Consider the following 15214-nt stretch of genomic DNA (forward strand, 5'->3'; position numbering starts at 1 on the left):
GCCATTTACATCAGAAAGTGAAGTTCCATGCAAATTCTTTCCATTTCAGAAGTCCCATAACTAGTTTCCTGCATTTGCCCGACCATCCCAATTCTCGGATTCTGAAATGCCCAACACAAGTCTCACATGTGCAGAGAGATGAAGAGAGAGGGAACCAAGGTGGGTGTGGAATAAATTCAGGAGCAAATATCACTTCCTTTCATGCAAAGTGAGCTCAGAAATGTGCAGATCCCAATTGGAGCTGTCTTTTCACAGTATACATCTGGGATGGAAACAGAAATAACAGTCAAGACACTAAAAACAATAATATCGATTAAATAGCATCTGGAGGTATCATCATCATCAAACAGCAAATTAGAACATGACATAGTATAATTATAACAAACAACCACCACAATAAGAAGAAATGTTCTGGAATGAGCCAGATGTTTCACTAGGCATTAATTGCATTTCCAGGAGTGGATCCGTGGGATTCTTCCTAGATACCCAGAAATGGACTCTGATATCAGCCCAGAAGGTGCACTTGATCAGAGACTCAGCTGAGAAGGTCAGTTGCTTTTTAGGACCATGCTCCTCAGTATTTAAACTCAAGTTTTGTTTCTGCCTTAACGGAGGCAATATGTTGGAATAAACTAAACCTACTTTAAGCAGTGCCAGCGGTAAAGGTGTCCAACAGGAAAGCACATCTGTATATCACTCACAGCTGCAACAGGAACCACTGGGACACATTGGATTTCCCCATGAGAACACACGTCTATTGGAAATAAGTCAACAGACAAACGAAGGAGCAAACATCCTTGACTCCTCACTACCCTTTTGTGGCTCCCTGCTTCCTCCCTTGGGCAAATACCATAAGTGCTGTCTGGGCTGCCCAATAAAAGCCCTCCTTGAGTGGGGGCTCAGACTGTTCCCTTTTTCCAAAACCTTCCCTTTTCCAAAGCAGCCTCCACCCTAGGAGAAAGATTTAACTGGCAGTTTCCTTTTCACTAGTGAAGGACCTCATCACTACAATCATACCAGGAAAACTAGTTCTTATCCTGCTTCGGGGCAGGGAGATACCGTTAGAGAGGCAATATGCTTCTAGGACTAAAATGAGGAAAGGAAACCCTCTTCCTCCCCTCCTCCCTTCCAGTAGCATGTAATAGACATTTATTTAAAACAAGTTCAGTCTTGTTTAAATGGAATGCGTAAGGCTGCTGCTCAGGTTAACGTCCTTTGATTTGCCTTTGGAAGGGAAGGAAACGAACCCTAGACAACAATCCTTGGCTTATACTTATTATAAACAATTAAAATTCAATGATGCAACAGGAACAAATATTAGGTTCCTCTTCTCACCTCTTGTGAACCTCTGGGGTCTTCTTTCTTTCCCCTTGGTGGTGAGCATGAAGGGCTTTTGGCTGGTAAGAGTGGCATGGGCAGTCTGGGTCAGAGTCCCACCACTCAGAAGATGCTGAGCTTCTTTGCCAGGATTCTTTGCATGTAATCTGTTTTATCATTAAAAATCAACATTGCTTCCAGTGCTCCAGATCGAGGACACATGTGTTGCCGGGATTCAATCCATTGGGGAAATGCAGATTGGACTGCAACCTACTGTGTTTGATTTATGAGCTGTTACCCTAGCTATTGTTTACACATTACATTTCACAACTACTGTAAAGGACTCGTTTGAAGGGGGAAGTGGGGGAAGTCAACTAGAGAAGAAGGGGTCACACAACCACATAATTCCTCTCTCTCTCTCTGTCTCTCTCTCTCCCCCCATCCCTCCAGTTCTCCACACCTTCCTTCTTTCCTTCTGTACCCTTAAACTTCCCCGAAATTAGGTCTCTTCAAAAGGGAAAAACACACAAAAAAAAGAAAAGAAAAATTAAACAGAACAAAACAATACCCAAATCCTAAACTAACTTCAGTCTCACCCAGTCCCTCTGTCCTACAGATATCAGTGCAGGTCCTTAATGGCCTTGTTTACTCTTCAATGTTTACTTCTTTATAAAGACACAAAGAACCTATAAATAGAGGAGGCAAAAGCAGCCTCTGCTGCCAAATCAATAGGGCCCCACCATTTCAGCTGAGTTCTCTTATTAATTATGAAAGGATTCATCTGATCCCTGCCAGAGAAGACAGCCTTTCTGTCCCTCTTCTGCAGCCCTTAATGGTGGTTCCTTTTCTAGCTCAGAGCAGCCTCTTCCCCACCACAAAGCATTTTATCTTATCTTGCACGTTGGCGTAGAGAAAAGTGTTTTGAGTTCTACTGTATTCCAGCGCCCCTATTTTAACCAATAGCGTTAGACGCTGGGGAGAGAGGTGGGAAATACAAGCTCAATACTCTCTCTAGTCTTTGTGGGCAGATTCTTTTCCCGCTTCTTACATCCTGAAAAAACTTAATTTCCTCTAACCTCTCCTGTTTATTCTGTTTCTTTGTTTTCTTTTCAAACTAAACCCCTAAAAAGCAAGTGTTTTTTCTCAATTGGATAATTCACAAGGAAGTATTTCACCCTATGTTCCAACAGGGCACAGTATCTCTTTTTACAGTTATGCTTTTTTAAGAGTGAAGGTTGTTGAATAGACAAAACTTTTAAATATTTGCCTCTCTACCCTAGACAGTAAATAAACTGCAATTTCCCAGTCATGATCTCCTCTTTAAACCCTGTCTCTTTAATTGGAGAAATCAGTGTAAAGAAAGTAGACATGATATAGGAAACAAATGACACCCTCATTTCAAACAATAATTTTTATTTTATACTTCTCTATACTTTGTAGCAAATCTTTTTTTGCTGAATTTAATTTATAATAAACTTTTTTAAAATTACATCTCTCTTTTATTTTTTTTAAATCAAGGCTCTTTATGTCAAAATCGTTATACTGTATTTTAGGATAACATTTAAGCCCCCTTCGTGATCTATACCATTGGATATTCAGGTATTACTGTATGTGTAATATCTAAAACAAGAGAGGAGGGAAAATAAAGGCAGTGAACTTGGAAAGATGCATTGACAACAGCAGGTAAAGCTAATCTCCCAGCAACCTTAGCAGCATTCCGTTCCTGTGGTCATTTGATACATCTCTTCCCCCCCCCCTCCCCACTCCCCATCATTAAAAAAAAATTAAATATGTCCTTTTTCTTTTCTTGAGGAGAAATTCGCAGTGGAAGTGATCAAAACAAGATTCTGTGGAAGAAAGATGCGATAGAGACTGTGAATTATTCACTAGATGCTTCGCACGTGGACATCGATCTTGAATTCGTTCCCCGTGGCCTTCTCTCCACATTTTCTTTCCTATTAAGAGGAGCCCATCATTTCTCATGTATTATCATGATTAATATATTAGGCGGCCCAGGGCCGTTCCTGAGATTCTTTTTGAAAAAAAAAGAAAGAAAAAAAAAAGGCAGGGGAGGGGGGGTCGCGTTTTTGTATTTCCGTTTGAAGACTTAATAAAGCTGAGGTCCGGTTTGGCTGTTGTTGCTCACTGTTTGGTAACATTTGGCAAATAAAACACAACGAGGAAAAAAATAAACGAGAATAACGTGGTGTTTTCCCCCACAATCCTATATGAATGTCAGCATCACAGAGAATCACAACGTCCCCAAAAAACGGATGGATACTTCCTCTATAAATCCAGTAATATGAAGTGAATGTGTGTCTGCCGGGGGCGCCTGGTGCCCCTCCCTCAGAAGGAAAGCCAGGCTGCTAAAGCTGCACAGAGAGACGCCAAGAGCAAAGAGAAGGTCGGGAGCTGGAGCGAAGGAGCCGACCCATTGCTGTTTCCGCATAGTTCAAATAAGCTGCCTTGGATATTGAGGTTTTTGGATTCTTTTCTCAGTTTATCCCACATATCTTTCGCCCCTTCCTGGCAATCCGTAAGCGCTGTGACGGTGCAGCTGTGGAAATCCTCCCAGTATCTGGCGAGGAACAAAGCACAACAAAGCAGGGGAGAACACGTTCACTTTCTGCACCTTGAGCTGAGCCCACTGTTACCAACCCCGCTCCCCAGCCCAGACCGCGGCTCAATAGCTTAACTACTCCAACCCCAACTCCGAGTCACCTAGCCTCCAATCAAACTCGCCCTCAAATTTCACTCTCCGCGGAGCAGGCCCTAGTTATCCCCACTTCCGTTTCCACAAAGCTCCGCAGAGCCTTTGGGAACCCCACTTTTGGGAGCGGTCCATTCATTCACCCTTTCGGTTTGCTCACGAGTCGCCGCATCCCCTCACCCTCTCGCCTCTCTAACTCCCACTTTCTGCAGTCTAGTTGCAAAAGCTCAAAGAAGTCGTGACGCCTGGGACTGTCACGATAGTCACAAGCATCCTCCTTTCTTTGTCGCAAGCACGGTGGTTTCCTTCACCCCACCCACCTCCACTCAATTCTGGGCTGTGTCTATCAAGGAGTGCAGTGTAGAGCAGGTCAGGACCAAACCAATCGCGAAGCGCTGGCACCGTGGCCTCGGCAAACAGATTGCTAGTCTTCCTTGGGGAAAGCAAGGAAAACATTGCTAAGCCCTGCAAGCTGGCTCCTATTAATGCCTCTTAACTCGCAAGATATGTCGCTCACTCCCTCACTCGCCAGCTCTGTGCGTGTCTTTCTCCTGTTTTTTTTCTCTCCTCCCCCTCAACTCCCTCTGCTTCTCTCTTTCGTTGTCCTTGCTCTTCTATTGCCTTCCCTTGCTCTTTCCATTTCTCTCTCCTTCCCTTTTCTCCTTCCTTCTCCTTTTTTCTTTATCTTCCTTTCTCTTTCTTGTGTTCATTGGTCTTTCTCTCCTTCATTTCCGACTCCTCCTCTTTTCCCTTCCTCTCTCCATCCGTTCTCTTTTCTATTTTATCCTTTTCAATCCTCTATCCATATTTCCCATCTTTCTCCCTCTCTCTTTTCTCACTTCTCCCCCCCCCCCTTCCTGGATTTCTTTACCTCCTCTTCATTTTCTCTCATTTTGTTTCCTTCCTTCTCACCTTCGGTTCTCCCCGACCTTTACCCCTCAGCGTTGCTGTATTTCTCGACATATTCCTCCTCAACCTTTCTATTTGTGTGAGTAATGAGCCAGACTACACCCTACTTATGGAAACGGGGGCTTCCCACGGATTTTAGATAACAGGCCATCTCCATTTCCTCTGGAAAGCCAAGACTCCAAAACTGGTAGTCAGATACGGTTATGTCCCTCATGCCTAGAAATCTCAACTAGCCGGGCTGGGTTACCTTAGGACGCAGGCCATGTAGGTCCTTAAAGGGCTTTCGCTCTCCCTCCCCTTCACCTGTCCTTCCTAGACACCTTTCATGAATTCATAAACTTCTTGCCTCCCCACCCCGACCCCCCCTCCCACCCAGTCTGCCCTTTTTCGTCTCCCCCCGCCTTTTCCTTTGAAAACCAAAAATAGATCACGGAACTAAATATAATCCCAACCCGTGATCGATTACTGGGTCACTGTCTCCTTTAGGACCTGGGTCACTTCCATCTCCCCAACTCTAGGGGTCTGACAGCCGACTTGCTTTGAATGCATCGAATAACATTGATATTTGTATTTTCATTCCACAATAAAATAGCCTCTTCCCCTTAATTCAGTTACACCATATATTTGTTTATGGGTATATGTATATGTATATACACGCATATGTATATATATGCATAAACAAAATATTCTCTCTTAGTTGTTTCAGAAGTCTGCATTCATGAGCACTTCATGCTTGCTAGTGGGGGAGGGATGGGTGGGCTTCCACTTGAACTTTTTTGATTTCTCAATTTACAACAAATAAAATATTGAGATGCCAGAAGGGGCGAGCCTGTACTTCCTGCGGTGTTTCTGCAGTAATTGCGCCTCCCATAGGGCTACTAAATCTCTCCCCATCTTCTTTTATTGATGCTGGTGGGGAGATAGTCTGTGGGGGAGTAGGTAGGGCAGGCAATCGACCCCTGAGTGAGACACAGACTGGAGGGTGTGTGTGTGTGTGTGTTTGTTTGTGTGGTGATTGGAACCAAGTGGAAGTCTATCATCCATTGAAAGAAACTAGCTCTCAACTGAGTTGCATTTAGAACCCCAAACAAGCCATTAGACCCCAGGGTTGCACGACAGTAATCATTTCCCCGTTTCGAGAAATAACTAATGAGGTCGCTGTCCTGCTGAATAATTCAACAGCCTGGCAAATCACCGAGATCCTTGAAAATAACCGAGGATTCGGGCTGTTCTCTATATTTAGTTACTTGTCGATAGAGCTATAGATAGACCCCTATCTTCCACTATACGTTTGGAGAGAGGTGTGTGCATGTAGGGAAGGAGTCTCGAGTTTGCGTCCTTTCCACTGTCTTCGTATAGCTTTTGGAAGTACTGGATGAGGTTTCTGTTGGCAGTGATCTGGGGACCTGGTGTATTAGTAAAAAAAAAAAAATGCAGGCGGGGTGGGGGCGGAGGAAGTGGAGACGGAGAGGGAGAGGATTGAATTTTGTAGAATGGAAGAAATCATTCAGACTACTGTGATCTTTAGCCGTCCGATTCCACCTCTAGGCTGCATTACTATACGTGAAAGGCCAGGCACTCCTGGAGCATGGAAAATTCCCTCTTTAAAAATGTAGGGGGAGGGGGCAGCGAGGAGATACAGAGCAGCTACAGCCAATGGGTTCCCTGCAGAAAAGCTCAATTCCTCAATTTGTTATGTGTGCTGTCGGAGCCAAAGGAAAAAGCTACAGCAGGAGCCACACTTGATTATCTCAGGAGCCGCGGTTACTTTATAAAGAGAAGCCCTAATTCGGCACTGCGGATTTTAGACTTTGGTGGGACTGCTGGGGAGAAAGAAGGGGGAAGCTAAAATGAGCCCAAAAAACTGATTCCTCTACTTTGGAGAAATTTCCTACCAAGTTCGAGGGTTTTTGCTTTTTGGGTTTTTTCCCCCTTCAATCAGTCTTTGCACCCCTACTCCTTTCCTTTATTAGCGAAGCCTACAGCCCCTTTCCTCTGTTATTGTGGTATAAAACGAAGCTAAACAGACAATAATGGAGACTAACAAGAGATCACAAAAGAGGAAGCAATATCAGATTATTTCCTCTTCTCCCCCCCCCCCCCGTGGCACTTAGCATCCTTTTGGTCATTGTTGAAATAATTAAATGGTTATACTTTTTGTTTAAAAAATGGCCTTAAGCAGCTAAACAACAGAGACACTGGACAGTTGCTATTGTAGTAAGTATATCATGCAGGAAGACAGTAAAAATGCAATTTCTCACTCTGCATCGAAACAGACATCCTGAAAAAGCAGGGCACCCTCATCTTCACGTATACTCCTGGATTCCAGCCCATTTTCGGGCTTGTGTACTCCCCCCCCCCCCATAGACATAGAGAATGTAGAGATACCCTGAAGGGGCCAGTGAATCAAAAGCGAGAGAAATCACTCCCTCATCTAATAACCCTCTGAGTGCAGTGTACTACAATCACAGGCTGAAACTTCAAAGGGTCTGAGGAATAATCTCGTGGACTGCCGGTCTCGGTTCCTCAGTACTCTATAGTACACCTTTTTTTTTCTTTTTTTTTTAAAGAAAGAAATGGAAAGGTAAGGAGGGGGATGAAAGAGAAGAGAGGGAAAAAAGGAGAGAGAGGAGGGAGACGGGAGGGAGGGAGGAAGAGGAGAGAGAGAGAGAGAGAGGAAGGAAGGAAAGGAAAGGAAAGGAAAGGAAAGGAAAGGAAAGGAAAGGAAAGGAAAGGAAAGGGAGGAGGGAGCAGGTTGAGGGAATAAGGAAGAAAAAGAAGAGGGAGATGGACAGGGAGGAGAAGAAACGACTTTTGTATTAGCAGAAAGGAAATGGGTGGGTGGAATGAGGAGCAGTTTTCAAAGTTATGTGCAATGGTTTTGAAAGTAAAGAAACACCAAAGCAGGGAAACTTACTCGCAGACGGTTTTGATGTTTGTCGTGTCGTCCAGGCCTTGCGGGTAGTTGGCCATGCTATCGCCCAGCTTGAGCAAACAGTCGGAAAAGCCCTTAAAGACCGCATCGCACTTCCCTGCAGCTCTCACCGATTGCACCAGGTACGCTGCGGGGGAGGAGGGGAAGGGAGGGAGACATATATCAGCATCTCAGAGGCGGAGACCAGCTCCCAGCACAATCAAATCCCGCACTGCAGAAGTAGGGGCCCCAGAGCCCCCAGATGTATGCTCCAGGTCCTAGGTACTAGGCTCGGAGCCTTGCCTTTGGATAGGGTCTAGCAGTCGCCGCCGCTGCCGCCTCAATCGCCAGGGAGAGGTCCCAGGCTCTCTTTCTTCTTCATCCAACGAACCCGTACAGCCTGCTCCCATTAGCATTCCAGCCACCAGACCGGATTAATTTTAAATGAGAAACGTGTGTTGAGAATGACAGATTTGAAAATCCAGACAGGCACCAAGCCACTGGTCTTATTCAGACTTGGGGCTAGGGTGGAGAATGTAAAGAAATCCGGGAGGGAGGGAGAGGGATCGTTCTTTTGTAGACCCTTCCTCCCCAAATCGTGCTTCCTATTCGCCTGCCCCACTCCCACCCCCGCTCAAAAAACCCCCCAAAACCCAAAAAAAACAAAACCCACACCAACCCTCAACCCTCCAAATCCCAGTACCTCATCAACATTTTGTTAATTTTTGTTTTTGAAGCCTGGGAAAGGGGTCTCCAAAAGCTGAGAATGGATAAGCTAGTAGTGGAATGGTACGAATATATGGAAAGAGATGCCATCCTCCAGTTCATCTCTATCTTACAAATCTCTCCTTTGAACAATGAAATGTCGGAGATGTCAGGTCACAGTTCTCGACTTGTAAGGTCCTAACGAACTTATGATCCTAGTCTAAAGGATGCTTTCTGCCCAACTCAATGTACAATTAGTATATGGCCCACATACAGAGGAGAGGGCTCACCAGAAGTACTGATGATGTGGTTTAAAATTTTTATTTGAACCAATGTGGTGTGTGCGTGCGTGCGTGTGTGTGTGTGTGTGTGTGTGTGTGTGTGTGTGTGTGAGAGAGAGAGAGAGAGAGAGAGAGAGAGAGAGAGAGAGAGAGAGAGAGAGAGAGAAGATGAGAGATCGCTAGCTCGCTTGTTCCATCGTCCACTGGAGTTGAAGTTAAAACAGCACTATCAGAATAAAGCCTGGATTCATTCAAGTCTTAATCAGTTGTGTGACCTTGGACAAATCACTTCACCTCCATCTATAGAAGGAGGGGGCTGGACTAAATTATCTCGGAAGTCTGAGAGAAAGGTATAGAAAGAGCCTAACATTCTGTATATTCTCTAGAAAATAAAAACTTAAAATTTTCTGTTCCTAGTGGGCTTCCATCAGGAATGAAAAACACTCATTTTTATTATAAAATTATTTTCTGCAATGAAGCTTTTTGCGCGCGCGTACTTGTGTGTATTTTGGTTGAAGGGGCGATATTTACTGGAGGGTTAAGAAGTGTAAGGAGAGGTTGCTGGGTGCTTTGGGTTCACAGCCTTTGCATGTGTGTTTCCTTGGGTCTCCCCTTGGAGTCACGTCCACTGAGGCTAGTGCTGCGGTCATGTGGAAACAAGGGGAAGGTAAACTGGTTTACCTCATCTCACCTCTACGTAGTGCTGCGGAAAGGATTTCATTTCTAGGCATTCCCTACTCTCACCCCGGAAAAACAAAAACCTGCCTATCTCTACAATCCAAACATAGGGCTGTGACAGCTTCCTCTCCCAGGGATCCTTGGCGCCTCCGGCAATCCCATTTGAGCTCAGAAAAACCTGGCTACAAAGGGATGCAACGTGTCTCCCCTCGCTGTTCTCCAGTCTATGCACACAGTTCCAAAATCACTCTTAGAAGAGGCAGAAAGGGTCTGCAACTCGGAGGCGAGAGACTATTGGAGCTTTTTAGCTCCTTGGAGTGTGTTGTTTGGGGGTGGATGTGTCTGGGGTTGGAAAATCCCCGCAAATCAGAGTGGAACAAGAGCAGCAGATGATATATCCCAAGCTCTTTCCCTCTCCAGAAAAATCGGCTGTGGGTGGGATGGATGGAAGGATCTCTGTGGGAAGGGAGGAGGGGGGGAAGGATCTTTTGGGGGAAGAGAAAGTCAGTTTCTTTCTCCCACTTTGGGTCCTGGAGAGGCAAATTACAATAGGTGAACCCCAAGGACTTCAAATCTTTGGCTTTTAAAAGCATTTCCCGGTGGTCACCACCACTGCAAACTGAAAGCGACCTGGAAGCTTGTAGCTGTAATTTAATATGCTTTGATTCTGGACAGCAGAAAGAACCCAGAGCCCCAGAGGGTCTCCCGCATCTATTCCCGCCCCGCCGCAGTGCCTGGTGCACCAGGGTGGCCTTATGGCTGGAAGATATGGTAGATTTAGAAGGGACAGAGGTGAAATGGAGGTGAGGGACATAGTTTTCCAGGCCACAAGTAAAATCAGTCTTTAGGGAAGACGTGGAGGGACCTTCCCAGGGCTTCAGTCTCGACTCTGGCCATACCTCTCGGAGCTCGGAGCTCTGTTCCTTATTTCCCCTTCTCAGAGGGACTTTCCAAGACTTCTCTATCTCCCTCCCCCCACTCCCCTCTAAAAACCCCCTTCCTTGTCCCGGACTAACCCATCCTGCTAGCATTGGGCCTAAATAAGGAGACTGAAGCCAAACGAGCAGAAACAGCACCTGCTGGACTAGCACCGCCTGAGGATAGCTGACAGGGAACTGTCCAGCCTGGGGCCGTTTATCTGATTCAGACTAGGAATTCATTCATACTGCTGGAAAGAGACTATGACTGTGGGACAAATAGCCCTGACCTCTAGGAGACGAGAGAGAGAGAGAGAGAGAGAGAGAGAGAGAGAGAGAGAGAGAGAGAGAGAGAGAGAGAGCTAGCGAGCTGGGGCCTAGGTTTTAAATAGGACTCAGCAAAAATGTCACGAATCACCCAGAAATTCATCAGAGCAGAAAATGCCGGGAAATGCAACGCTATAGTAGAAAGAAAATATTTTTCTTTTCTCTTCATATGGATACCTTCTCATCACTTGGACAACCTCATTTGAAAAACAGAGCGACATCGAATTGCTTATTTCTTTAAAGACTAAAGTTAGAGAAAGGGGATTGGCGGGGGGGGGGGGGGGGGGGGGAGAGGGAGGGCACTTATTACACTATCCAGAGCTGCTTCAGGAAAAGACTCACAAGAATACACATGTTGATATCTATCTAAAATAAGAAGCCTCCAAACAATTCTCTCTGTTTTCTTTTTCTTTTCTTTCTTTCTTTTTTTTTTTTTTGTAACTGAACAATCATTTTGATATGCCCTTCTTTGAAAAGAGACTTTGAATACCAGGGAATTAGAAAGCCCATATTAGAACAGGTCAATGGACTCTTCCTAATTGAGCCTCTAATTGGGTCTCCCCAGGCAAAATATGCTTCCCTGTGTTTAAACCTTATGCCCTCCCTCTTTTTTGATTCTTAAAACAAAAATAACAACAAAAAACCAAAACCATCTTCATTCATCTCTTCATTCGTTCCAAGATTTTTCATTCTTAATCCTCTCTCCTCATCCCAACCCCCTCCCCTCTGTCTTTTCCCTCCCACTTCATTTCCACTTTTCTAGCCAAATGTCAAAGATTCCAGAGAGCTCCCAACTATGAATTAATAAAGAACAAGAATCTACTGAGGAGAAAGATATACATTTAGGATCAAATAATAGTCTGAATTTCAATTCCAGTTCCAACATATAGTCATTTCTGAGCAGTTGCTAATGCATTTGAAGAACATTTGCACCCTCCAATTTGAACCCTAACCCTGTTCATTTGCAAAGGTCTTTTCCCACAAGATTTCAAAACAGAAAGCTTGCAACAAACGATGGGGGGGGGGGCACAGGAAACAGATACCTGCCTTCATTTGATGAAAACCAACTGAACACCAACTGTCTTCTCATTCTCTTTCAAAATCCATGGATCTAACTAACTGCCCAATGCATTTATTTTCAACTTCAACAAATTTCCTCACAATTAGAAAACCTCCTTATTGTATATATGTGAACGAATGGCAGAAATTTAAAATATCAAAATTCTTAGAAGAAATTGACTCATCCCACAGGCACACACACACACACACACACACACACACACACACTAGCTTTCATCCACTCTCAAATCCCCAAAAAGCTTTATGAGAAAATGGCTTAGTAATATGAGACTATTTCAGACACTTTAAAACATCTGTCTGAAAACAAGTTTGTCTTCGTTTTCAAATTGCACGCACCCAATGTCTCCTTCAGATTTCTCCGGAAGACAAAATGTTATTTATCATGTGTAGCTTCCCTCTTCCCCGCCTTAAACCCTACTCTCTTAAGTCTCCTCACCACCCCCCTCCCAATACTGCAAAGATCTGTCTGCAAAGAATGCTACAGACTGCAAAGATCTGAGGCAACGAATCCCTCCGTCTGCAGAAAACCCGTTTGAAGAGTTTGTTTTAAAATAATCTATTTCTAAGTCTATCATAACCTGCTTCCCTTTCACTTTAGATTAAATTTAATTAATGCTTGAACTAAGCAGCACAAGCTGGGATTCCATTTAATCTTTCCATAACATTTTCTTCATTCTGGATGCCAAAATGTTTGACAAGTGTAACTACGGAGAAACATTCCTTGACACAAAATGGTGAACAAAGACATCTGACCTCCCTAAACAAGAGGGTACTTTAGAAACTCACGTACCTTAAACTCCTTTCTCCCACATAATATATAACACACACAGATGTCTGAAGAGACTATATGATAACATATATATATATGCAAGTAATTCAATTCTTATCAAAATGATGCTCGAATGTTAATTAGATTTCTAGATGCATATATGCATTGCATGTAATATTTTAATATATTGAATGATAGTGCTTTTCCGTTTTCAGTCTGTAAAGTTATCTATTATTTTTAACACCCCCTCCCCATACAGCACTGTGCAAATACTGCAGCAAGGATAAATAAACCGTGCACCTAATGTGGTTCCCTGGGCAAACACTGCAGCTGGTAGATGGGGGCGGGGAAGTAGGGAATGACAAAGTTCTATATGCAGCAGCTGGAACCCCACATATCTTTGCTTTCAGGAACACAAACTTTCCAATTCTATCTCTCCATCCCCTTCCTTCCCTTTCTTACCCGTTTGTCCTGTCAAAATGTGCCTTTCCGTATGCTGGGGAATCAATACCATTCCGCCAGCATCCACGACATACCGTAAGAGTCTAGATACAGGAGCAAATATAAATTACGAGATAAAAAGAAGAAAAGCAACCAACCGCATAAAAACATTTTCTGGCAAGCCCAAGGTAGCCTGTTCACTTAGGCAAAGAGGAATGGGACAGAGAGTGTCTAAAGAGCGAACCGATGACCAATTTGTCCCTTCTAGATTTTACCAGCTCTGCAAGAGAACCCTAATGCAATCAGCCGAGTGGGAGCTACCTGTCACCTCTGCACCCGTCAAACCAGTCCGATTAAGTTATTTAGACAGTCGATGTCTTGCAAGCACCTATTGGGTTTTGGGTGCATAAAACTCGAGACATCATTTTGCCGTCCACTTACCTATTTGCACAGCGAGGATCAGTGAAATGTATCTGCCGTTCAACTTAAGTCCCATCCTACATTTAGTAAAACCATTTGCGACTGCAGATCTTTAAATAGTTAGTTTGGAGAACGCGGGGGAAAGCTGAAAAATAGGCATTGCCAACAAGTTCCAGCAGCAGCAGAAGACTACTTTGTAGAGAGGGGAGGCAGAGGGAGGAGAGAGATGGAGAGAGAGAGTGAGAGAGTGAGAGAGACACACAGAGAGAGAGAGAGAGAGAGAGAGAGAGAGAGAGAGAGAGAGAGAGAGAGAGAGAGAGAGAGAGAGCTGGGAATGGTTCACTCCGTTAGGAGGGGGCGGAGGAAGTACAGCCTCACGCCCACGAGCAGGCCTGACGTGGGGGATGACACGGAATGATTTTTTTTTTTTATATAGGCACCTTGGAAGAGAATCGCCATTTATAGTCATCAGAAGCTGGAATTATCCAGATATCTCCCGTTAATGTGCAAGCCGAACGAAATCTCTCCTCCCCATGGTGAAAATGTCCACACCACCACCACTATCCACCTCTTCTTCCATTTTCACTCTCTCCATCTCTCCCTGTCATTGCGCGAGGCGTGGGCTGTGTGACCACCCCCCTCAAACACACCCCTTCAGCTGGGGAGTCCTTGCGCTCCCAGTTCACTATTTCTTGATCGTTTTTTAACCTGCCACTTCATTCCTCCTCCCTCCCCCATCCTCACTTTCCTCCCTCCTCCACAGTACCCACCAGGAATTCGCTCATCGAAAAATCCTTTCTCCACCTTAACATTTTAATACTGCAGGGGAGTTTCTAGAGAAAAAGAAAGGAAGGGAAAAAAGCCAAGCAAGCTCTATTAATCCTGGAGGGTCGTTCCCCCCTTTTCTCTCCCCGCCTCCCTCCCCGAACACAAACGCACTGGCCTACCCCCACCTTTTCTCCAACTCAACAGCTGAGCTCAGTATGCAGCCCGGAACACCAACAAGCACACACACGTACACACGTCCGCACACACACACACACACACACACACACACGCACACACACACACGTCCACACACTCCCACGAGAGCGCGCCGGCATATTCATGCACGAGCGTGCACTCACACACAAGCTGATGTATTTCATCTTTGGGCTAATAAATACACTAATTCCCTCCAATTCCCTCCGCAGAGAAGAGGCAGGCCTCATTGGCTTTTGGGGGGGGGGCGGTACAAGAGGATGGGGAGAGAAGGGGTAATGGGGATCCTGCAAAGATTATTTTCTGTTATAACAGATTTAATAACTATTGTGACGCTGTGAAATTTGAGGGATAGTAGTTTGTAGTTTTCTTGGATTCGGATGAGTTTCTTAATGCTCACGTACGCTTTTTTTGATAGGTGCAATAGAGCGTCCAGTTTGTTATTCAAGTCAATGTTTCTGCAGATACATCTTGAGCTAGGCGCAGTGTGAAAGATAAGATGAACAAAGAAAGGTCTGTAAATGCGAGAGATTATAAATGATCAATATAAATAGGCCATTTCACTTCTCCAGTATTTTGTTCCCTGATTCATATACAAATCCATGTCTATTTGAGATCAAAAGATATTTGTTAAGCACTTATCAGAGAGTCTGGCACAAAGTAGGTGCTTAATAAATGCTTGTTCCCTTTTCCCTTCCCCATATATTCCTCTCCTTTCCTCCCCTCTCTTTTTCTTTCCTTTCCCTCCCCTTCCTTCCCTTCTTC

General features: G+C 44.6%; 1 protein-coding gene across 2 annotated transcripts; it reads right to left on the reverse strand.

Annotated features, from left to right (window-relative positions):
- Nucleotides 1–2713: 2713 nt before the first annotated feature.
- On the reverse strand, nucleotides 2714–14056 carry NRN1 (neuritin 1). Of its 2 annotated transcripts, none has more exons than XM_043978928.1 (3): nucleotides 13909–14056; nucleotides 7854–7998; nucleotides 2714–3895 (listed from the first exon to the last, which is right to left on the reverse strand). In XM_043978928.1, exons 1-3 carry the CDS (start codon nucleotides 13925–13927, stop codon nucleotides 3664–3666), a joined length of 396 nt encoding a protein of 131 aa, XP_043834863.1. In that variant the 5' UTR covers nucleotides 13928–14056; the 3' UTR covers nucleotides 2714–3663. The 2 variants fall into 2 exon arrangements, with proteins under 2 accessions (XP_043834863.1, XP_043834862.1); XM_043978927.1 differs by lacking the exon at nucleotides 13909–14056 and adding an exon at nucleotides 13490–13762.
- Between the last annotated feature and the right edge of the window lie 1158 nt (nucleotides 14057–15214).

This window comes from Dromiciops gliroides, chromosome 1, assembly GCF_019393635.1.
Source record: "Dromiciops gliroides isolate mDroGli1 chromosome 1, mDroGli1.pri, whole genome shotgun sequence".
NCBI lineage: Eukaryota > Metazoa > Chordata > Mammalia > Microbiotheria > Microbiotheriidae > Dromiciops > Dromiciops gliroides.